At 38.7% G+C, this 25,505-nt stretch overlaps 2 protein-coding genes across 3 annotated transcripts in view; one reads left to right on the plus strand and one right to left on the minus strand.

Annotated features, from left to right (window-relative positions):
* Positions 1 to 25,505, minus strand: part of wb (wing blister) — a 456,603-nt gene that overhangs the window by 352,673 nt on the left and 78,425 nt on the right. For both annotated transcript variants that reach the window (XM_067765253.1, XM_067765254.1), the window contains exon 2: positions 19,465 to 19,799. In XM_067765253.1, the coding sequence (XP_067621354.1) occupies positions 19,465 to 19,799 (335 nt within the window). The remainder of the gene's footprint in view (positions 1 to 19,464; positions 19,800 to 25,505) is intronic.
* The window catches only part of LOC137239687 (uncharacterized), a 568,632-nt gene that overhangs the window by 276,745 nt on the left and 266,382 nt on the right, over positions 1 to 25,505 (plus strand). The gene's annotated exons all lie outside the window — the stretch shown is intronic.

Consider the following 25,505-nt stretch of genomic DNA (forward strand, 5'->3'; position numbering starts at 1 on the left):
GCAATTTCGGCACGACTCTGTTTTTGGTATGCAAAGAGTGTTGGAGGCGTTGGTCTTGTAAAGAACAATCTTTTGATTTAATGAGGCTGGTGACAGATGGAAATGAACACACATTCTTCAAATGCTCGCGATGGAGCTACAACCGACTCCCGTTCGAGCCAACACTGGGTAAAATAACTGTCGACAATGTTACGCTAAAAATGCTGAGTGCTCCAAAAGAGTTCTTTCAGACGCATGTACATGTTACGGGGAACATTGCGTCAGCTCCTTTCTGAGCACTTCGCGTTCCGCGTATAGCATACAACTTCTTTCTGACGTCTCATACCCGGCGGCGGCAGGCGTGATGAGATGGTAGCGTATTCCGACTACCACCTAAAAGATCCTGAGCTCACGCCCCGGGGAAAGTAACATCAAAATTTTAGAAACAAATTTTTTTCAATTAGAAGAAAATTTTTCTAATTGGGGTCGCCCCTCTACAAGGTTAAAGTGGCGCCCCCGCTACCCAAGCCATTGTGGCCCGTTGTGATACCACGAAGGAGACCTAGTTTCCCTTCTGTAGAATGTGGTTCATACACCCATAAATTTAAACCAGCGCGTTTGCCTAATGTAGCGCAGAATTTCTTTAGATTTGCGGGCGTGACAATGGCATAGATAATGCTCTACGCTTTCTATCTCTTGCTCGTGCCTGCAACTGCGATAGAAGTCATTTGTTTGCAGGCCTTTATGAGCCCCATGGGCGCCCATTAGACAGTGACCTGTTAGAATATCCACTAATGGGTTAATAGAGAAGCGATTCAGAAATATGACCGATTGCGATCGCTTTTCGTGCTGCTAAGGCGCCAGATTTGCCTGAACATCCTACATGTTGGTTCCATGGCCAACTCGCGTTAGTTTGTTCCGTGAACTGAGATCGCAGCTAGTGCTTGCAGGTATTCAGAGGGGGATTCACACAGCCACCAGAGGTGATTGTTTGCAATCTGATGCCTTCCCTTTCTAGCTCATCAGCAGAGCAGTTTCCCGAGATGTAACTGTGGCCTGGGACCCATGTCCATATAGAGAGCAGCTTCCCAGATAGATATATGCTCAGCTAGAAGAACACTACAGCATAGACTGTTATTTATATTGAGCTTCTTTGAGAAGCCAACTCTGTTGGAGCCGTCCGTGAAAACGAAAATTTCTTGACTTCCCGGTTCCATGCAATTTGCCCACTCGCTCCTCTCAGGGATCTTTGTAGAAAATTTGTAGCCCCAGTGAGAGAATGGTATTGTGTCATCTAGCTTTTAGAATATATCGGGGACTTGCTTCAGGATCTGGGCATGCCCAAATCGGCAGTCAGTCCAATGTTCGAGTGTGTTGAGCCTAGCCGCGTTACATATTAAGGTCAGTGGGGAGGATAAATATTATGGTTTCAAGTGCTTTTGATGGGAGTGGACGGGAGAGCAGCGCAAGTAAGCATAGCCGCCATCCGCTGCAACTTTTTTGCTTTGATCTTGTTGGCTCTGATATCGACAGCAGTCCAGCGTACGGTGACAGCGTGAAGACTCCACCTTTTTCCAGTTGCAGGCGTAGAACATTCCCAGTGTATTTCTGCCATGAAAAGCTCTCAGTGAAAACTCATCTGCCTTGCAGATGCCGTTCGGAGTCGGCATAAGACAAGTAGTCGCCGCAAATCGGAAGAGAAGCTCGACCTAAAATCTGGTTATCGCGCCTTACATGTATTTATTTATTTATTTTTTTTTAATATAAATCTCAAATTTAAGTTGTAAACTATAACTGATAATGCCAATTTCATACAGAGGCTTAATGAAATCATTAGTCAAGTTTTCTACATTAAAGCCCTAATCGAACTCAATCTTCCATACAAAATACAAATTCTTAATTATCTCATTATTGCTTTATTGAATACCTAATCGAGTGAAAAATCCAGTCGGGTTTGCTTGGTGCTTTGAGTTATATTGTCAATGTAACAAATGACAATCAAAAATAAATTATTTTCAATAATTTACGAAAAATAGAAAAACACGAAAAAATTAAAAATTTAATTTTCGCTGCATTTACTGCAAAAGGTAATATCGTTAGCTTAATGTGAAAATGTGCTAAGTCACATTTTACGAATTTTACAGGAGACGAAAAAAATGAATAATATTTGAAATAACCTTTTTTCAAAACTGTGAATGAGGATACCTTAGTTGCAATACTTTTGAGTGTAGAAGCTTTGAAAAAGATAAATAAAAATCCTGTATGCTAACCCACCAGCTATTTTATGACTTAGCGCAATTTCCGCACTTAAAACCAATTTTTTCAGGCTTTGCATGACAGAAGAATTTTTATCTCACTCATGCTTGCCTATAATGTAGTAAACTTTAGCACGAATTGCTCTGATTTATCTAATTTGTTCATTCCATATATTCCACTGCGTGATCTTCGACATAATAGATTATTTATCGAATTAACTCATAAAACGAATTATGCTATGAACGAACCTATAACCAGGACTATAAGTCTAACAAATCGATTCAGTAGTGTTATTATTCTTAAGTTTAAGCTTGAATTGTTTTCTATTTTTGACTAGTATGTGAGAAAGCATGTAGTTATCGACATGTAAGAATTGAAGTAGTTTATGGTCAGCGCAAAGCATTTATCAAACACCAAAGGCATATCTCAATGGGGTGAATCCAATTTCAAGGGGTTGTGTTGCGCAACCCTCTCAAGGGGTTACCAGCGCAATATATAGTTTCTCCAACTCAATTGTCAACCTCACCTACCCGTGGCGAATCCTGTTTCATTTACAGCCGAGGCTCTGACGACCCCAAGTTTCTCATGGAACTAGGGTGTGGGGAGGACGGGATGGCCTAGAAGGTTTAATGTGGTCATATAAATCGTTCCAGAGATGATCGGGCTAGTACCTTAATAGTGCTTTGTTACCGTGCCCATCAACATCGGTAACACTCCCCAAGGCCTTCAGGGAGTGTCTTTATTGTTAATACAACAACAACAACAAAGCATGTACTTTTAGACTGAATGAATAAAATAAATAATTAAAATGCGCGCACAAAGAAATGACTAGTAATTCAGATTGATATTATTGACAGGTTGACTTAGCACATTTACACATCATTGCCCACAGCTAGAGATGGGATTCTACCCGGTATTTACCATTTTTCAGGGTAAATAGCGGGAAAATACCCGGAATATTCCTTTTATCTACCTTTTTTTGGGTATTTTGAAAAGCATTTGAATCGAGGTTCGTTGGAATTATATGTCAGAAATTCAATATATACGTCATTGCAAATACATATTTGTTTTGATTTTCAAAAAGTGAATGTTGATAAAATTTAACAAATCTACATATATTTGCGCAAATAAAACAATTAATGATGACGATGACAAGCAACAGTTATTATCTTACTTTGAGGAAAGGTTTGAAATGTCGGTAAAGCCCACACATTTGGCTGCTAATTTCCTTGATCCGAATAGTCCGAAAGGCAGGAACTAAGTTCATCTGATTATCTTACTGCAATGCAATTTATATATGATATGAGTAGCAACTTTATCGTAATTTCTAAGGTGGACCTAGCAACCTATAAGTATAGAGGTTGCTTTTGGGCTGCAGATTTTGTTTGGGACAGCATTGCAGAAATTTCTCCTTCCACGTGGTGGAAAAGTATTTGCTCGACCACGGAATTGAGCAAAATAGCAGTTCGTATATTGACTGCTCCATGCACTTCAGCTGCAACTGAACGCTCATTCAGCTGTCAAAGTTTTATTCACTCCAAAAGAAGAAACAGATTAACAACAGATAGTGCGGTAAAAGCTTGTTCACACAATTAGAACCTTTTCAACAGATCTGTACGACAAAATTATACTTCTTGCGAAGTTGATGCCGACGAGGATGAAAGCACAAACTCATTCGATGAAGTACCACCTACTTCCACCGGTTTTCCACAGTCTACATCCCATACTTCTTTTCGGGATTATGAAACTTTCAGCGATAGTGACTAGATACTATTTTAATTTGAGTAATGTAATATGATATTTGAAAAATGAATACATATTTTCGTATAATGTAAACTTTGATGTGTTAAAATTTGAGTATTTGGGCTGCTTTATAAATATTTGTATTCCAATTTTACAAATTGGTTGTAAAACGAATTGATTTTCTGTATTTGTTTGCCATTTTTCCTAACACCTAATTTATACCCTCATTTTGGGTAAATATTTGGGTATTTACCGATTTTTACCATATATACCCAATTTACCGGGTATTTAGCATTTGGGTATTTACCCATTTCCCATCTCTACCCACAGCACGTAAAAATGAAAAATGTCATTTTTTTTTTGTGATCGATGTATTTTGAATCCAGTTTTAAAACTGCATTAAAATAAAATTTTTCAAAAAAAAGTGACTTAGCACATTTTCACATGAAGCTAACGATATAGCTTTTTCAAAAATAGGCACAAATTTAGTTAGGTGGAACATCTATGGGTAGTTGCGCATGAATTCTATTTGGATTGTATTTATGTTAAGAAGGAAACGGCTGCTTTCCATTTTAACTTTTTTTTGTAAAAACGAAATATTTTTTTGGGGCTGCTGACAGATGTTCGCTTAATGAAGCAAAAGGCCCTTTATGAAAAGGGAAACTTAATTATTTCATTAAATAAAATTGTGATTCGATTAAGTTTCTGTGTGAAAACGGTATACACTGCATCAAAAAATTGTAAATACAGTACTTCTTTCAAAATAAAAGACATGATATCAGTTGCGTTAATTGGTACAAACGAAAATTCTTTTGCACAATTAATTATCACTTTATAAGGACGAAATAGCATTAAAAAATCTTTGACAATTTCTAACCGCTTACTTTTTTAATTCGAGTAGCCCATAAATTCCGTGGAATTAAGCTCAAATAATTGTACATACAGCAAATATGTACCGCGAAAACAATTCAATGCTTGCTGTGTTAAGTAACGGTAGTTATTTTTGCGTCATAAGTAGGCATATTAGAAGTTATGTATGCGTTGTTTTTCAGTGCATATTTTTACTTGTAGTAGTAAACACCTCGAAATGGATAGTCAAGTGCTTAAAAAACACTCAGGAGTACCGGTTGAATTCAAAAAATTAATTGTTAAGCTAAAATTAGAAGGAAAGAGCTATGGTGCAATTTCCGCAATTGTTGACAGACCTCGTGCTACCATTCAATCCGTCGTAAAAACGTTTGAAAAGAATGGAACGTTTATTATGGCAAAAGGTAGGGGACGAAAAAAAAATTAAATCAGTATACCGAGCGAGTAATAGAACGGATGGTTAAAGCTGACCCGAAAATCGGAGCACCTAAGATTGCAGCAAACCTAGAGGAAACTGGGGGGCCCGTTGTTAACCCACAAACCATCAGAAATTTCCTGAAATCGAAAGGGTACAAGGGGTGCGTCTCACGTAGAAAGCCATTTATATCAGCGAAGAATGCAGTAAAACGATTGGAGAACGCGAAAACCTATGTTGATAAGCCGGATGATTTTTGGAACGATGTTATATTTATGGACGAGAGTAAATACAACATCTTTGGGTCAGATGGAAGAAGATTTGTATGGAGGAAAGCGAATACTGCTCTGGCAAAAGAAAACCTCACTCCTACCGTAAAGCACGGTGGCGGCAATGTCATGGTTTGGGGCACAATGGCAGATAGCGGAGTTGGAAATCTCGCATTTGTAGAAAATACTATGGATAGATTTAAATATTTATCTATTCTGAAAGACAATTTAAAACAGAGTGCCGAGAAACTGGGTCTCGGCTCTGGCTTCAAGGTGGTGCAAGACAATGACCCCAAGCATAGTTCTGAAGTTATACGAACTTTCTTGCTTTACAATTGCAAATCTGTGCTCCCGCATCCGCCCCAGTCCCCAGACATGAATCCTATCGAGCATTTGTGGGATATATTGGAAAAACAAAATCAGAAAGCACACAATAAAGAACAGAGAGCAATTAAAAAGGATTATCCAAGAGGAGTGGAAAAATATTTCGTTTGAGGAAACCAAAAAGTTGGTATTTTCCATGAAAAGTAGGCTAAAGAGCGTAATCGAAGCAAAAGGGTACCACACGTCTTATTAACACGTTTTAATTCTAAGTAAACTATAAGTTTTCTTTACTGTATGTACAATTTTTTTATGTAAGATTTTGAAGATAATTACTTTGTGTTATTTTTGTTATGAATATACCTTACTTATTCGTAAAATTTTTTGTTATTGGTTGCTTTTTGAATAAAAAAATTAAAAACAGTGCAAATATTCAGTAAAATTCGTTTAATACTGAAGATTTCACCATTTTCTTCCCAAAGTCAGTGCTGTATTCACAATTTTTTGATGCAGTGTAAGATTGTTGACTACATTCGTGGGATTTAGTCTGTATAATACGCACTATTGTTAAATGTGTATTCCATTTGAGCAAACCGAGCCAATGAATAAGCTTCCTTGTGCTATGTACCATCATCATCATTAATTGGCGCTTAACTGCGTTTTTGGCAGTTTAGTAACAAGTCAGACCATCTATCCCTGTTTCGTGCAATCCGTGCACCTTGCAAGGCAAAGCTTATCTCCCTAATGTTAACAATTCCAGTTAAAAGCTCCGCGAAGTAACAGATTTAGTGCTAACTAGTACCGTCGCGATGTTGGATGCCATTACCGTGCGGTAACCGGCTTAGTGTGACTCGCTGCTTGGTAGTTACGCGGAGTCAAGTTGCAGTACTCAACATACAAAATGTATACACCAACCATCGCTTCAATTGTAATGTGGAACAAACGCCTCTAACACCCCTCTCATTATGGTCCACCCCTGTTGAAACTGCAAGTTTCCTTGGACTCCCGTTAGAGGATATTGATAACAATTTGTGATCGGTCGCGGCTATTAGGTGGGGCGAAGCTCTGCTACAACAACAACAACATAGTAAATATCTCTAAGCATATAATTCTTAATGAATTTTATGCTACCTAAGTAAATTATGCGACAACGCAAAGTTCAGCGACTTGCCATACCATATTTATGACACTCATATTAATCATTAACCCAATCGTTTCACCTTCCACAGGAAGCATTAATCAACCTTTAACATGCATATGGAAATGCTTGAAAGTAAAGGAATGATAAGCAGCAACCAAAACAGCACGAGTAGCAATTGCTACTGTCAGAATTTTTTCAAGTGCCTCTTTGTATACACTCAAATCTTCCTAGTACTCGACTATAGACAAACAAATAAACAGACGAAACGCAGTCAAGGCTTTGATGTCGCCAATTGGAGACGTTGAGTCATTGAAGCGAATACAAAAAATAAAATCAAATGCGTTGGAAAATATATCAGACATATGGCTAAGCAGAAAAGTGCTTATCTAGATATATCTTTACATTTGTATGTGTGTATATGGGCACCTACTTCTGCTATATGAAGTGACATGTCTGAAATTAAAGAGAGCGTGACGTTTTATGACGCTACCCGTTCGACTGGTGTGGCAACGCTGGCGTTGATGCATTCTAAGCTGTCATTATTCTTATGCTTAAATGGATATATTTATATGTATGTATGTAATTGCAATTAGTTGTATGTATGTTTGTATGCAAATATGTTGGCATGCAATTTCCAAAAGCTAGCCACATTTTGTGGGCGCTGGCAGACAATGACAGCAGCTGTCAACAATTTGGTGCTGCGCTAAATTAAAAATTGAAGCAAGAAATTCATTGGACAGCTGGAGCGTATGGAATATTGCTGCGGTTGAGTATATGCAAATTAAAAAATTTTTTTTTTGCGCAGAATACTGTGGAATGAAATGATCATGGATATAATTGAGAGTAAATAATTACTGTGATTAAGTTTTTAATTGAGGCACCATAATTAGAAAGAGTTTTCAAGCAAGTAATTACATTCAATAAATTTTCTAAGATTTAGTATTTAGTAATAGTAATTTTGCAATAGCGTAACGTTGGTAATGAGTTACCCCCTCGACTGTGGAACCTAACGGTGAACCCCTTATTATTGAAGTTAAAAAAATTGGTTGCCAAGTTATCACTTACACAGTTGACATAGCTCTAGCAGGAACCAGAAAACATCTTCAGACAGTATACGAACTACTGTAGACCGCATTAACCCTCGTAGAGAGTTGGTCACATGCCAGCGATCTCAAGGTGAATCCTGCAAAGTCTGAAATGGTTCTATCTAGAAGACTCTATAAAATACCACCATATTATTCAATGATGTTACGGTTTGGTGGATGACATTCGAAAGAAAGAGCAGTCAGCAGGATGACTAGAGTGCAATGGTCATCCGCAATGCTTACATCAGAGACACTACCCACCACACCCACAAAACTTCTTAAGGTTATGCAGGCAGAACTGCTCGATGGCTACTATCTAAGAATCTCACAAGCATAGCAATTGTGTCTGACACTCAAGCAGCAATCAAAGAGAACTGTTACCACGATGCACTTCAATGTTAATATAGGTTCCGGGTCAAAGTGGCGTAACTGGGAACTGAGTTGCGGATAAGCTAGCAAGGAAAGCCACTAAATAGCCTGAGTTAATTCAGTTATGACACATCGCTCCTTTTCTTGCTAAGTGCAAACAATTCCTCATGTCATGACAAACTTGGCCTCGCATAAATGGAAATGGAACTAGGTTCCTTATAAATCTCTATCTTCTACTCGCAGGTTCATTGATCAAGGTATTAATATGATACTGTCTTATGAGGATGATGGGAATCTTTACGAATATCTAAACAGACCGAGTTAATTCAGTTAAGTCAAATCGCTTCTCCCCTTGCTACGTGAAAAAACTTCCCTTTGGCTTCTTTTACCGAGAGAGTAAATCTGAGAAGGTACCCAATTGGGTTGACCTCACATAAATGCGAACCGACCTAGGTTCCTTATCAATCTCAATAGTCTTTCCTTAGGTCCATTAGTCCGAATATGAACGGGACACTGGCTAATGTCAGTACACATCGAACGTATGGAATCCTAACGAATGGCTTCTGCCGAAGCTTTGAGAATGAGAAGGAGATAGAGAGTGTTGAACATTTCCACTGGAAATGCCCGGCTTTAGCCAGGACAGGCATTTAAAATCTGAACAAGTACTTAATCAACTGTTTCTTTGGCATGTTTCCTAAAACTTCGCAGCTAAATTACAGAATAATTTTAGGTTAGAGTAGAGTATCGAATAAAAGGGAGTATAACTAATGATTGTACGTCTAAAGGGTGGTAAATCTACCATCGATCGGAATTTCACTAAAGACACATTCGATAGCCGCTGTCTGAACTTAATTTTATTTTTTATATTTTGGCCACGATGGTTGGTATGCTTGAAAAGGTATAGGCAGACTGAGAACGACACACTTGCTTTAAGGCGCTCTTAAGTCTTTACAATAAAAAATTGAATTAATGGGAACTTTGTGCTGGGTTGTTTGGAAACCGATTATAGAGAGAATAGCGCTTGCTTTATACGATTTTTCCGCATCCTAATGAGAAATTGAAAAACGTCAAATGTAAGTAAGGTGGAGTGAGGGAGTGTAATCTAAGGCTTTTTAGCCTGTTTAAGTTGCACAGTTAGTGCCGCATTCTAAGTAGTAGATTCAAAAGACAGCGATAATACAAAGTGTAAAGTTGGTCATATCTTCAGGACGCTACCAAAGATTCATTCAAGTTCCTCCAATTACTTTAATTATTCTAGCAGGACTTTTAAATTATGTAATTTTTTTCACTGCAAACTCGGATGTTCTGAAGAGATCTTCTATAGTGAATCATTCCTGTGATAAGATTCGAAACCCCTGCAATGATGACTTGACTGTTGTAATTGCAAAAGCCACCCAGAAGTTTCTGCGGAGTTCAACTGAAGTCAGTTATTGTACCCGTGCTGATTCTGAGCCAGCACAAATACAAATTCAACAGGTAAGGACGGGATTTTATAACCGGCAGACGTTGTTCTGCCCTAAATTTGATCTATATGCATACATTTTAATAAGCTTCTTCCGTTTAATTCTGCCCTCGCCCCACTACACTTTTTTCTAATCTTTGTATTCACTCCTCCCTCCGTATTTTTCGCTTCATCTATCTCCATCGTCGTCTCATTCTATCTCTTTCTCAGTCTGCTTCTTCTTCTCTCTTTTCTCTTCTATCAAGTTTTTCTCATTCGTCTTCATATCTTATGGCCAGTCCCAGAGGGTGGTATGTATTTTGTTCCGGTCCCACTCCGAGTCTCAGTCTCAGTCCTATTCCTAATCCCAGTCCCAGTCCGTCTCTGGTCTACTTCCCGGAAAAAAGCATCGTAAATACTAATATAGGCAAATTTATATACCAAATTTCAGGCAAATCGAATAGGACGTATGTAAATAGGTATGTGGGTATTATTAATTCATGTTTTTATTCCGGCTTCGTATGCATATTTATCAGTTTTGCCAGGTTGATGCGACTAAATCGAATATCACAAAGAAAATTCCTTTAAAGCTTTCAGCAACAGCTTTCATTTGATATTCATAATACACACACATTCTATGGGTATCTGGGTCCATGTTTTGGCCTATATCTCGAGAAACTAGTCACCCAGCGGCGTACAACTTTCGGTGTACTAAAGCACACATCAACAGCTTCAATTTGATACCCATAATGTAAAAACGCATTCTAGGTTTTGGCATATATCTCATGACCCTGTGCTTCGATCCAGAATTTTCTTTGCTATAAAGCTCACGGAGCCCGAGGCCTTTCCAACGAATGCAAATGGAAATCGGTTTGTGCGTTCTGGAGTTATAGCGTCAGGAAGGAAAAGCCGACTTATTTTTATATTATAGATAAAAATGAACAATAAAGATTATAAACTTATCCCATTCGTAATATTCAAATAATCGGCTGTATAAGATATGAAATATATAGTGAACAGATGTACATACCTAAGCGATTTTTAAGATAAATATAAAATAAACAAGAAAGGAAGGCTAGGTAAGTGGGTAACCGAACATTACATATCCAGCTACCAAATTGCAGCTTGAAAAACTTTTAAATTACCTTCCTTTAAAAGTGGGCGGTGCCAGTCCCATTGTCGAAAATTTAACTAATTTTCGATTCTGCGTCATAAGGTCAACCTACCAAGTTTCATCGTTTTATCCGTCTTTGGTGATGAATTAACGCATTTTTTCGGTTTTTCGAAATTTTCGATATCGGAAATATAGGCGTGGTTATAGTCCGATTTCGTTCATTTTAAAAAGCGATCTGAGATGAGTGCCCAGGAACTTACATACCAAATTTCATTAAGATACCTCAAAATTAACTCAAGTTATCGTGTTTACGGACAAACGGACGGACGGACGGACATGGCAGACAGACAGACATGGCTAAATCAACTGAGCTCTTCATCCTGATCATTTCGGTACACTTATTGGTGGGTCTATCTCTTTTCCTTTAAGGACTTACACTTTTGAGATTCGTGACAAAATTAATATACCATTTCATTTTCATGAAAGGTATAAAAGCGAACTGGATGCTGAACTATCAAGCTATTATTTTAATCTAAATTAAAATTCTATACAAGCATAGCGAACTCCAATTATTGAAGTCCAGTAATTTTTCCACATTTCACAAAATTGTTCCCACATTTTTCATTATATCACCTGCACAAAGCGTAATTACTTCATTTTCCACTTGGGAGCTCACTAACATATAATTGGTAAATTTTCGCAACCAATAAAGCAGAAAAAGGAAAACCTCAATAAAATTGGAAAATTATAACCAAAGTTGTCATCAACTTGTGCACCATCGCCGAATTCAATGACTGATCGCTACCTGCGTGCGTGTGTTGTTTAAACGTAACCAAATTTGTATGGCAACACTGGGTGCCAATTAAGATGCCTTATTAAGTGAAACATTTGGACAATTTTGTCACCATGTCGGCGCATATTTGTTTTAAATCAATTCCGCAACTTCAATTTCAATTTCAATTCAAATACAAACGATTTGAAACGCTAAACTGAACTCCAGCATCAATTTCAATTTCAATGCACCATTACCAGGCATCAGGCACAGCACCAAATCCAAATCTAATCCAAATCGAATTAATATGAAAATTAAATTGTGACCATAGCAGGTACACAATCTAAAATTGGATACACTCGCAGTTGTGTGTGTATGTGTGTCCATAATATTTAAATAATACAACAATTGTGGCAACATAACATGTTGCACCGAAAAAACAAAAGTGTAACAAAAAGCAACACCAAGTGCACACCAAGTACACACCAACTGATCCAACAGCAATCCTGCGTTGATAAAGCCAAAAAAGTTATAAGAAAAGTTAAACTAAGGGCCAAATTGTGTATAATGCTGCGACACTTTGCAACGCAGTCATTCATATTCACAGTCAGCACTATGTAATACCATGCAATAGGTGAGACCACGCACAAATTATCATCCTCTAGCGGGAGTCCAAGGAAACTTGCAGTTTGAACAGCGGCCGTTCTATATAACAATTAAACAAGTACGTACGGGACTGTCTTCATACCTTTCATGAATGTTCTATCTGTTAAAACTGGGCAGAAATTACGAAAACTTTCTTATCTGGACAATCGGTCGTTTGGGATACATACCATATATATGACCGATCAATACAATTTTTTTAGACAACAATACGTAAGCATTTGGTGAAATTTTAAGCCTCTACCTGTTAAAATGGGGCAGTAATTATGAAAAACGTCTTATCTAAACAATCGGTTGTGTGGGAAATATGCTATATATACGACCGATATCATTCATTTTTTCAGATAACAATGTGTATAATATACGAAAGCATATGGTGAAGTTTGTAGCTTCAATCTGATATGACAAAAATCCTCTTTTCTTTTCGGACATCTAAATATACCCGTTCACCAAATTTTATCAATATATACATCTCAAAAATTGAACGACTAGTTTGCATACAAACAAACGGACGGACATGACAAAATCAACTCAGCTCTTCATCCTGATCATTTGGGTATACTCATTGGGTCTATCTCTTTTCCTTTAACGACGTATAATTTTGAGATTCTTGACAAAATTAATATACAATTTCATTTTCATGAAAGGTATAAAAAAGAGTTGGTGTCATGTGGGGGCACGTTGCAAGCAGGAGTCGGGGTTGATTCTGGATAGGTAAGAGTTTGTGAGAGTGACGCGCGTCTCCAGAGGGAGAATGCTTTCCTCTTTTTCGCGTTCACTTCTCAAGACAACCGGTTCTATGTGTCGGTGCGACTTAGTATTTTTCCCGACCAAGAGCTGTCATATTAGTGTAACCTCAGGTTTACTGTCACTCACTGAAGTGAATGAATGCTCTTATATGATGCGAATTTTTGTTCACACGAGAAAAAATTACTCGTTGCGTTATACATAGTTTGCTCCTAAAACGTTTTTTGTTTTTTATAAATTTTGTTTGGTGGTGCCAATTGTGGTTCAGTAGTCCATAATCCTATTTGCTCGTTTGACTTTGTATGGCGAAATGTAGTTGTCAAGTTGTTTAATGTTGCCATTTTGACATTTGCTTTAAACATGAGGATGTTAATTTTGCAAACAAGTTGACAATTTGTTGAAATAAGATTTGCGATCGTATGAACTGATATTGCGGGTGATTTGATTTACATTTTAGGATTATGGAAATTTGGTACAATTTTCGATATCTTTGTATGTATGCAAATTTACTCAATTAATGTTATGGCACTCTGCTGAACTAAAGATCGTTCTGCAAATTAGGAGGGACTGTGAGCCGCGAATTTTATATTATCAGTTGAGATAGAGGGGTCGTGAGTTTGTCAATTTATAAGTATGAAATAAGGATAGCCAAGCGGTATTCTGTACAAACGTAGCAAGTGGCAATGAATCCACAAGGCTCAAGAAAGTTCTATCTAGGAACCGAGCCCCCTTGGGGTACCTGAAGGATACGAAAAGAGAAGAGTGTCTTAAGCTTTAACTACTTTTCGGATGTCCCGGTTACACACGAACCTCTACCTGTACCGCAGGCGGCTGCTGACCCTGCAGGAACGCCTGTCGTCTTACTGCGAGAAAGCCAGCTTGTTTGGACTGTTACGTCTTTCAAACCATGCAATTAAGGGTCTTGGATCTGTACATAAGGTTGAGGATTCCTCGGGGGTTATTATCGGGATCGTAGCATGCCTATTGTGAGCACATCTCAACAAAAAACGGCTATCCATTCGATTGTAAAGTAAGTATCAGGAACCCTAGCCTAGGACACAAATAGTTTGCTCTTGGTACTTTTCTTAAAATTGAAAAAGCTTTTAAAAACGTCCTGCCTGGGGTCGTTGGTAATGATGTTTTAGGAGTCAGTAGGCTCTGGTTGAATTCATAAAAACGTCTGTTTTAGGAGTCAGTAGGCTCTGGTTGAATTCATTAAAAACTTCTGTTCAACAGAATTGTATCGTAGTGGGGAGGGGCCAAATCATGGGAAAGGTACGTAGAGTTGCGCCATAAGGGTAAGGGCAGCTTGAGTGCAGGCCGTATCACCATAGGACTATGGAGTCACCTAATTTCAGGCAAACGGAATATATAGTCCCGTGCCTGAGCTTCGAAAGAGTTCTGGGGCCACAACTGACCTAGAATGCCGGAAAGGCGTGGACAAAAGAGCGCGTCTGTAAAATTTCTAAGATCGTGTGCAAAGCCTACGATATTAAATTAACAATCTTACCTCTGGCATCACATGCTTATAAGATAGGCCTCGTCAGTAACAGCAGGTGTAGGAAGTGCGAGCTGCAGGAAGAAACGGTAGAGTAAGTTCTTTGTTCGTGTCCTGCGCTCGCCAAGTCAAGGCTCCAACTATTAGGGGCAGCAGAGTTGACAAATCTCGATCAGCAATAAAGCTAGGTCCTAGAAAACTTCTAGTATTTCCCAGGAGGACGGATCTATTCTTTGACTTAAGTCGTGGCACCTGATTGGAGTTCTTCCGTTTGGTCGTCAAAAAATTGTGGTAACACTGTGGATACATTCAGTGAGGTCTTTATAGACCGGCAATTCAACCTAACCAACCTACGCCACAGGGGCTGGCCTCTCCTTTAGTCTTGTTTGTGGTAGGAAACGAGATTCTGGAAGAGCTAGAAGGCAGTGAGAATGGGGTGCTACCGTCTAACCTTAGATAACATCTACTCCGATAGCCAAATGGCTATTAAAGTCCTAAGTTCAACTGTGGCACAAACGGCGGTGGTATGGGAATGCCGGCCCCCTAGGTTAGGTTATATTAGGTGGAGCAGTAGCCACCCGGGCAGTGAAGCTCATGAAGATCCGCTGGTATACACATAAAGTAACGGTGACGTAAGCTATGGGTTATATCTATAAATTCTTCATAACTTGGAAAATGGGATTGGGGTTTCGCTATTATAATTTGTTTCTCATTTTAGTAAACATAATTTTGTATAATGAAGAAAATTTCCTGTAATTAGACATGTTTTCTTGTTTCTGGAAAATTGTTTTGAGGAGCAAAATTCCTATGACGAAAAATCATTCCCATTTGAAAAAAAGTTTTTGAGTGCGGACGCTCTTGCATTTCTTTTCCTCTTCCACTCATTTGCTCTTTTCATTTTCAATACAATTTCTCTTCGTCTTTTTCTTACTGCACATCTTCTACTCTTTGTTGTTGTTGTTGTTGTAGCGATAAGGACACTCCCCGAAGGCCTTGGTTATCGAGTTGATGGTCCTTTGCCGGATGCAAATCCGGAACATTCCGGTACCAAGCCCGACCATCTCAGTAACGATTTGTTATGACCACATGCGACTTTCAAGGCCATAACGTCCTCCCACCCCCTAGATCCATGAGCAGTTCGGGGTCGCCAGAGCCTCGGCTGTTAATGAAACAGGATTCGCCACGGATAGGTGAGGTTGACAATTGGGTTTGGAGAAGCTATGTATTGCGCTGGCAACCTGAAAGGGCTGCGGGACACAAACCCCTTGAATCCGGCATTTTAGTCGCCTCTTAAGACAGGCATACCTACCGCGGGTATATTCTAACCCCGTAACCCGCTGAGGGTCCAATCTAAATTGCTTCTAAGTTCTTCTACTCTTTCGCTGTCATTTCCTCAACCAACTCTGTCCTTCTCTCATCGCTTCACTCTTTTTGCGCTCCTAATCTTCTATGGCTTTCACCCATCCTCTGCAATCCTCTCTCATTTTCATTCCCCTCCGCTTCCTCTTCTTTTTGCTTTGCATATTTCCTTACCTCTATCTTGTTCTAACTAGGCCCAAACTTTTCCCTCCCTGTTCTTATTTTTATTCTATCCCCTCTCCTTTCTCTCTGCCGTTACTTCCCTCTTTATAAACCTAATGAATATTCATTAAGTGGCCGGGCAACTCCCCGATAAGGTTGCGACGATAATGTTATCCTAACTTGATTTCAGTGGTGGGCAAAGCCATATCGCCTTTTGTGTTTTTCTTCATACCGCAACTAACATTGTTGCTATTGCCCTTGAGCCGGTTACAAGGGAATATAAAAGCGCAGTTTCCAAACCATTTTTTTTAAGTTATAATAAATTGCATAGCAGGAAACAGGAAGCGCCAAAAAGTTTAAGCATTTATATCCACTGAAGTAAATGATCCTTTCTTCTCCGAAAACACCAAGTAAAAGAGACCGAAAGCCGAAGACGAGAAAGAGTTTTAAAATTTAATGGCCCCGTGCAGAGATTTTTATGCGTCAACTTAATAGACTGCAAAGAGTACAAGGGAACATTTAAATTAAAGGCAGCGAACGCCTGAGCTCCCTTGTCAATTTCAGTTAATTAAATCTTCAAAGAGGCAGTAAACAAGTGCGCCGTCGTCATGTTCGTCTCGACATAATTAATATATGACAGTCATAAATCCGTTGCTCAGCTTTGTGGGAGGAGGCCATGCACATATTTATGTATGCTCGGAGGCCTCTTTTGAAATGAATGCACAATATTTATTGCATTTCTAGAAAATAATTTAATTTGCTGTAGGGGTCCTTAAGGAGTTTTCTTTTTTGATTAATGCGTCTAATGCGTACATTGTTCAATGTCTGCAATGTTTTTTATTTACTTTGGTTCATGCATTTATTAGTTCATCAATGATGATGACGGCTGAGCATTTCAATTACATTCCTGAACTGTAATAATTTGTTAGGGCCGTTGTTATATGGATGGTCATATGACGTGTCTAGAGCAAAAACTGGTATCATACTAATCTTAAGGAATATAAGAAAGCCATACGCAGTGCAAGAGCAAAAGCCTGATGAGAACATTGCGAGTCTATCAAGTTTTTCGAGACCACGAAGGATTAAGAAAGCCTTGGAACGAACCCAGCCAAAAATCATTCAAATAAGACTTTTGTCTGATATGCAGCTGAGAATTCTTTACAGATGCTTACATTCCGGTATTATCCCCTCAAACTTCAGAAGACTCCCCAGGAAATTTTGACAAGCTGCGTGTGAAATATATCCTCCGCCTTCTTGTTTATTTGGAAGATGCAGAACTTCGTAGGCCGCGATACATTAAGTACCTTCCAATCCTGTGTCGGTATATTAGGGTTCTGACTCTGCAGAAGCCGCATCGTATTCTCCGACTTCATCACGCACGGCATCCATATTTTAACTTTTGGTACCGTGGTTTATTTCTCTTTATCCACCACCGCAAACCACGCGTTCGCCACGGTCGTATATTTTTTGGACCATGCTGAGACTATTTATGTGACTATTAGGTATGTGATCTGAGATAATTTCGGGATTGTTTCAGGAATGTGCTAGAGAATATTCGGAAGTATTTACGTGACTATTTCGGGATGACTTTGAAATCATTCAGAAATTATCTCGGGATCAATCTGGAGCCATGTCGAGATAGTTACGGAATTGCATTAGGGCTATTTTGGGATCATATTGGGACTGATTTGGAACCATTTTGGCAGGGATTTCTGATTTCTGAACTGCTTGAAGATAATTTTGGTATCATTTCGAGTAATTTTTGTAGTAATGCTGGGATCATTATTGGGATATTAAGTATGTGATCTGAGATTATTTCGGGATTGTTTCAGGAATGTGCTAGACAACATTTCGGAAGTATTTGTGTGACTATTTCGGGATGACTTTGAAATCATTCAGAAATCATCTCGAGATCAATCTGGAGCCATGTCGAGATAGTTTCGGAATTCTACTAGGGCTTTTTGGGATCATTTCCGGACTATTTTGGAAACATTTTGGCAGGATTTTCTGATTTCTGAACTGCTTAAAGATAATTTTGGTATAATTTCGAGAAATTTTTGTAGTAATGTTGGGATCATTCCGGGAGTTTTCAGAGATCATTTTCATGCCTATTACGGTATTATTTTGGGATCATTAAAAAACTATCTTGATATCAATTTGGAGCCATTTCGAGATAATTTCGGGATTTTTTTAGGGATTATTCGGGGACTAATGTGGCAGAGTTCGGAACAATTAATTTATAAATGCGAAAGCCTATCGGGTTGTTGTTATCGGAATATTATCGACAGGTTAATGGTTTGCTATCGGTTTATTGTCGAAAATGTATCGATTTTATATCGAAAAAGCTATCGAATTTGTATCGAAAATATATCGATTAGCTATCGAAGTGTTTCTGTAAATGCAACCGAAATCAATAAAATCGGTATGTAACAGTGGTCCATAAGTCACTGTTTTAATTGAAAATATCGGTTTTGGGAACTGTTATTTTGCGATCTCTGGTATTGACCGCTACATAGTCTTCAACATACCCAACTGCTTAGTTATTTTGCAGTTAATTCGTGCTTTTTAATCAGCATTTTTCTTATCCTCTACCCATCTGTAAAAACTACAAATGCACATTTTACTATCATTAATCATTGGATGTGATGAACTGCATCTTGTTTCCGTAATTTTTGACGGCTTTATCTGCGCCACTAACGCGAACTAATCGAATTAAGTAAACGCCTGTTAAATAGCGACAAGATCAATGTTGCTACAAATGTATTGTATGCAGTCACAAACTGCACCGAGATATAGGCTTAACGCAATACAATCTTTATTGGAGTGCCGTTCATACCAACATGAATCTGTCGTGCACGCTTAATTAACAACATCAATCAACTTGGCTAGCAGCGTGAAAGTTGGAGAGAAAAAAACCAACAAAAAGCAAGAGATCGCCTCGCTACAAAAACAATATCTTCAAACTGCCAACAAATTGTTGATCAACGAACTGACGCTCAAATGAACGCAGGCGATCTACGAAGATCAAATTATTACATTCATTGCACTTCAGCGCACACAAGTCAACCCACACGCACACTAACGCGACAGCAGCGCTAATCGATCACCTTGAAAGTTTTCCCCCAATATTGATTTAAATGTCAAAATATTATGACAATATTATAAGCATGTTGAAAAATTACAATTAAAAGAGGAAAAAGTAGTTGCCACACAAATTGATTTTAATTTTAGCATGAATACCCAGAAATTTTGTTCTCGCTTACCTGTTGCAAGTCCAATGTTATTGTGACATATTCAAAATGTCTACCATATTGCAGCGTTGGCGATTGCCACCATTGTTCATCGAAATTCGTATTTGAGATGACAGCTTCGATGGGACGCTGTTTGGCTGCATCCGAAGATTGCGCATTACAAATACCACATTGTGTGGCCCATTGCTTATGCGGATATGCATCGACTAATTTGCAATATTCTTCACGCCCACTTTGACCACAGGTGGCATTGACGGTGATGTGTGCGCGCGGTGCCACATTGAAGAGCGGTGGAAAAAGCCCGCCACCACTTATGGATTCCGATTGACTGTTGAGCATGCGCAGCACTGAAATATGAAGATAAATGAGAATAGAAATGAGTTTGTTATGCAAATGGGGCGTCTTTATTTAGTTGTTTCTATTTGTTACAGTAGGCACCCTAATGTGGACAAACTTTGGAATTTTCATGAAACTTAGTTTAGGTTGAACTGGCCGGTCAATGAAGACCTCGCATAAACTGAATGTGTCCATAGTGTTAACAGAATTTGTTTGACGACCAAACTGGGGTTCTCCCGTTCAAGTAACAGGACTTATGTTATAGAAAAGTTCGTCCTCTGGCAAATACTAGGAGCCTTGACCTGGCGAGTGTAGGACACGAACACAGAACGCGCTCAACCGTTTCTTCCTGCAGCTCGCACTTCTAACATCTGCTGTTACTGACGAGTCCTAACTTATAAGCATCTGACACCAGAAGGCAGTGTCAAGTTAATACGACTATTGCGAGCATTAAGTCTATTCAGAAATATGAGCCATTTTGTGAGTCTAATATCGTTGTTAGTGTAGAAATGAGAAATACTGAATTAAGCCAGAAAACAAATACAAGCAGATAAGCCTAGTGGTTAAGGTAACTGCAGTTTCATCGTGTGATTCGCGGTTCGAATCTCGGTGAAACCTTTGATAACATTGCGAAATTGCATAATGATGTTTACATGGCGGTTTTCGAAATGGTACCATCGCAATATGCCAGTAAATGTTTCTTTCTTTCTTTTCGCGGTTCGAATCTCGGTGAAACCTTTGATAACATTGCGAAATTGCATAATGATGTTTACATGGCGGTTTTCGAAATGGTACCATCGCAATATGCTAGTAAATGTTTCTTTCTTTCTTTTCAGTTTCTCTTAGGAAAACATAATAATGGAATGATCAATTATTATAAGCCGGTGTTAAACTCATGAATTCTTAAATGATTTGTACATGATCTTAGAAATGTTTCAGCCCTGCGCTTCTGTCCACGCCTTTACTGCTTGATACATCATATGCAACTCCTATCTCTTTTTGATTTCCCTTAAATGGATTGGGACGTCTACCGTCGATTCAGTGAGTGCTACACTCTCCTTTGCCAACTCATCGGCTTTTTCGTTACCTTCTATCCCTTTAGGTCGGCAACCCAGTTTAGATATATGGCCGGCCGTCGGGACGTCCCTTACAATCACCGTACTCTCAACCAAACAAGCTTCACAGGGGCACTCACTTGGACCCAGTGTTACTCACTGTAGAGAGTAATTTTGGTTCTCAGGGAACCAAGACAAAATTATAACGGAAAAGAATAGAAACGGAACCTATCGATCTCAGGAAAATTACTATGTTAGCCCCACCAGCAAGAATATAAGCGGATTCTACTCTAAAGAGACGACTATGCTGGCGCAACTGCCGTTTACACAGCGGTTTCTTAGACGCAGTCCTTGTCCTTGCGGGAACCATACCGATACACCTTCTCGCTGAGGAGAGGAAATTAATTTATCATCTCCGAGAAGAATCAGGCAGAGATGTCGCCGTTTTCGAATGCGATTACTTCACAAAGCCACGTAGAAGGGTAGAAATGAAACTGGGGCATCTATCTCCGGGCAGTATCATCCATAAGATGACCTGCGGAAGTGACCCATGGGATATGGTCAGCAGATACGTGAAAAATATTCTCCTCGCAAGACTGGTGATTAGCCGAACAACGGAGAGTAGCCAAAGAGCTCACGTAGCGTGCTTCCGTACCCGAAGTACAAAAAAAGCGTGGGCCGTGGGAGGCTATCTTTTAGTGGGTAACCATCTAGCTGGTACAGAGTATAGCACGCACCTAGGCTTAACAACAACCAAGTTAGTGCTTGAAGCATTTCCTCCTTCCACGTAACACGTAAACACACAAAATAAAAAATAAAAACATTTTAATACGTAGAGAAGCAAAATAAAATAATTGACCTATGTCCACTTGAGAAAAAATTAGGATGGTCATAATGTCAATATCGTTAATATTGTAACTATTTAAAATTTGACAATGTGACTATTTCATGTGTTCATAACTTCAGTTGACTTTAAGTCATTTACAGTGGCCATAATATCATTGACGTTATCGCCGTTGACCTTGTGTCACCCCTCCAATAAATATTCTTGTTGACAAAACAAACGTTACCGGGCTTATTAAAAAAATCCTACAAAACAGTAGCGAAAATAAAGTTTCGATTCCAGCAAAGCGCAAACTAAATCCTTAAAATGTTTAAAATATGCCCACTACAAGTCTTCGGTATGCAATGTAAAAAACTTTATGAAACACTACCAACTGACAGCTGCTGATAAGCCGATGAAATATGCCTTCATACACATCATACAAACGAGCTTGTTATTTGCTCGTAAAATCGACAGTAACGTGCACACAAATGTGACGATAAAGGCATTTCATGAAATTGTAATGCATTTTAAATATCTTGAATTGGTTTTTAAGTGAATAATGCTTAAGCGATTTTGACAATTTGACGATAAACTGGCGCCCCCAATAGCAGCGCTATTACTTAAGTGTATAAGTGATTTCAGAGACGGCGCGCCATTTGCGGTAGTAGACGTACTTTTTCCTTTTTTTTTACAAACGTGTTTCATTTTAGCATTATGTCAAGTGATCTATTTTTGATGGCTTTAAAAAAACATTAAAAATTTTAAACATAATTATAAAAACATTTGACAAGTTTTGTTAACATTTTATCTCGTTTCCAGCACGCGAGGGTGCTACTTTTTTCGTTAATCAGTGTTAAAATGATGAAAAAAAGTTTGTCTTCAATTGCGAGCGGCACGCATGCGCAATTTCGCGATTAAAATAAATTTGTATTTTCACTAATTATTCTGTACATGTCTCACTGATTTAGCAAAAACTAATTTACATAAATATTCGCAATAAATACTTGTTTGTTGTTTTTTACAAAAATATGTTGTTTATGTGAATTTTAAGGCTTTTTAAAGCCACTTTTCAAGTTATCAAATTTTTTGTTTTTATTTGGCATTTTTGTTGCCAAAATGACGTAGATTTATTGCCGAAAATGCAAGATTTTTTTTTAAATTTATAAAAGTAAAATTATTTTTACAAGTAAAGAAGTAAAGTTTTGGGTGAGCCCAAATATTTATACCGGGCTTTCGAAATTTTCTTCAAATTTTCCAAATTTTATCTCCAACGAAAAAGGATTTGGAATACCTTCATAAAATGCATCTCTGATAAGCTCACCCAAAAAACTCCACTTAAGTTTAAGCTTTTCAAATAACTGTTTGTGCAATTTGTAGAACAAGGCCAAAAGTTCGGCTTTAGCTTACCGAAGAATGGGCAAAATTTTCGGCTTTTAATTAGATCTTTGGGCTTGACCTTTCAGCCTATTACTGTGTGTGGATGCTTTTAATATATTTTAGTATCTCTTCAGGGTTCGACTTCATATCATGAGGGGATTAAGAGTCACGCTGACTAGATCGGAGAGTCTCTGTTTTGTCAGAGCGACGCATTTGCAGAGAATGTGAATTGTCGTTTCATCCTCCAGCCCACAAAAGCGACAGATATGTGTATAAAATAGATTTAATTCCGTGATATCGTAGACTGCACCGTGTCGTATAGTATCTAGTGAGAGGTAGGACGCCATATTTGCTTAGGTATATAAGACTGGTTGACACTCTACTTCCTGGGAGTATAAACAGTTTGACATGCCTTTTCCATGAGCATTTATTCCAGTGTTGTCTGAATTGCTTTGTTTCCCATTTATTTACGGTTTAAGATTGAGGTTAAGCTAACTCGAAAGCCGTTTCACCAAATTCTAATGCTCACCGTCGACATGTGAGATCAGAAAGAACACGAATCGCTCGTGAATGGTGATTTTGATGACCGGATGGGTAATGAATAAGGCTCCATAGAATGATTTACATGGCTCAAATTATGCCCATCTATAGGACAATATTCTAGCAGATCCCCTTCAAGCTACCGCCCGCGTAGATCCAGTTTTCTGAATGTGCGGACTTTACGAAGTCCCAAAACCGACTTTGGTTCCATCTGTGGCAGCCAAACTACGGCCACACCGCTGTGAGATTAACAAAAATGATTCAGTAACCCAAGTAGAACTGGCAGCTGATAAATTGATAGTGTTTTTTATTCGGATTTCAGATTTGCTCGCTAAGAGAAAATTATCCACACAAGTGTTGTGGGGTTCACCAAAGAACAAATGATACTAGGAATACTGCAAAGAAGGACACTGGCTACAGGGTCAAACTGAGAACAGGTGCGCTTCTGGGCAGTATTGCTCGTGTTGTTAAGACTATTGCAAGAAAGTCGTAGCTATTCACAGGCATTGATAGAGTGGAGGTGTGCTTATGCGACGACCTTTTGGGGACGAGGATTATTGCTGGTTAGCCCCCTTCGGTTCAACCTTCCTTCGCACTAGATACATTCACTAGAGTGTGGCCATCGTAATTGTATGTTTTTCCGACAGACGTATTAGTAAGTATTTAAGGTCGGACTTAGGTTCGACACCTTTTCTGGGTAAGAGAATGTGCGGCAGTTCCACTGCAAGTAGCCAAAAACTACCGGCATCTTCTGAATGGTCTAAACCACCTTGTAATTTCATTAGAAGACTTAATGTAATTTCTTGTGTGGCCTGCCTTATATAAAATATACACTTTCTTACTAACACATAAATCATGATCTGAGGGTATTTTAATGCTGGCGGATACTTAGTGTCTTGTGGGAATTTATATTGGGTTGAAAACCTGTCAATATTTTTGCAAAAAAAATTCAGACTTGGTAACATGTTCAGAGTGTGCTCAAGTTTTAAGTACTAACCCGTTCCGCCCTGCGCAATGTTAAACGATGATGATCTCGATACCCCAATCAATGACTGGGGCGTTTACATTTAAAGAAGTAGGAATTGCAATAACTCAAGGAGCTGGTTAGGAGCGCGCATGCCTTCATATAGGAGCCTAATACGCTCTGCATATTCCATAAAAAATATAACATTACCATATACCGTAAAAAATATAACATTACCATATACCGCGTAATGAGTCTCTTCAATAACGAATATTCGTCGTAAGACTGAAATTTACCGTCAATGCCCTAATACGATCTTTAAATTTTCAAAACACGCTGAGTTATGGAGGAAACCTCTGAAAAGAGATTCTTCAGGCACAATATTTTTATTGATTTTAAGTCAGATTTTGACAGTACGAAAATGGGCTACTTCTAGGTTACTATGTCTGAACTTTTTCTCACCCAAAAGCTTTAATAACAGCGACTGAGACCCAATGTCGTGTTGGCTAACTTATACAAACTCAATGACTGAAAATGGTAATGTTTAAGTGGCATCCATCGATAGACTTTGGTTAGCAGAAGAGGAAAGTGGAGGCCCCAGCATATAGAAAGAAAAAAAACAGGTATAGTATGGCTTACGCTTACTTGTTATTTTAAAGTGTTATTATCTAGTTCGAAAAAGAGGGTCTGGCGTAATAAGCCAATAAATATAAATAAGAAGGGAAGTTAAATTTTGTTTCTCCCAGGTCCTTCCTGCGGAATAGGGGCGCCCACATCCTCTACTTCTATAAGCTGATTCCCATAAAAGCGCCTTCTGGGCATGAACTTATACGATAACTATAGACCAGCCAATGTAGCCGTTATGATGACGGCATAAAGCTTGTCATTTAATGTTTTTGGTACACGCCAATGCGTGGGAGTCCGTAAGTCTTGGGTAGCTCTTCTGTCCCGAAAA

Source organism: Eurosta solidaginis, chromosome 2, assembly GCF_040869045.1.
Source record: "Eurosta solidaginis isolate ZX-2024a chromosome 2, ASM4086904v1, whole genome shotgun sequence".
NCBI classification, from domain to species: Eukaryota; Metazoa; Arthropoda; class Insecta; order Diptera; family Tephritidae; genus Eurosta; species Eurosta solidaginis.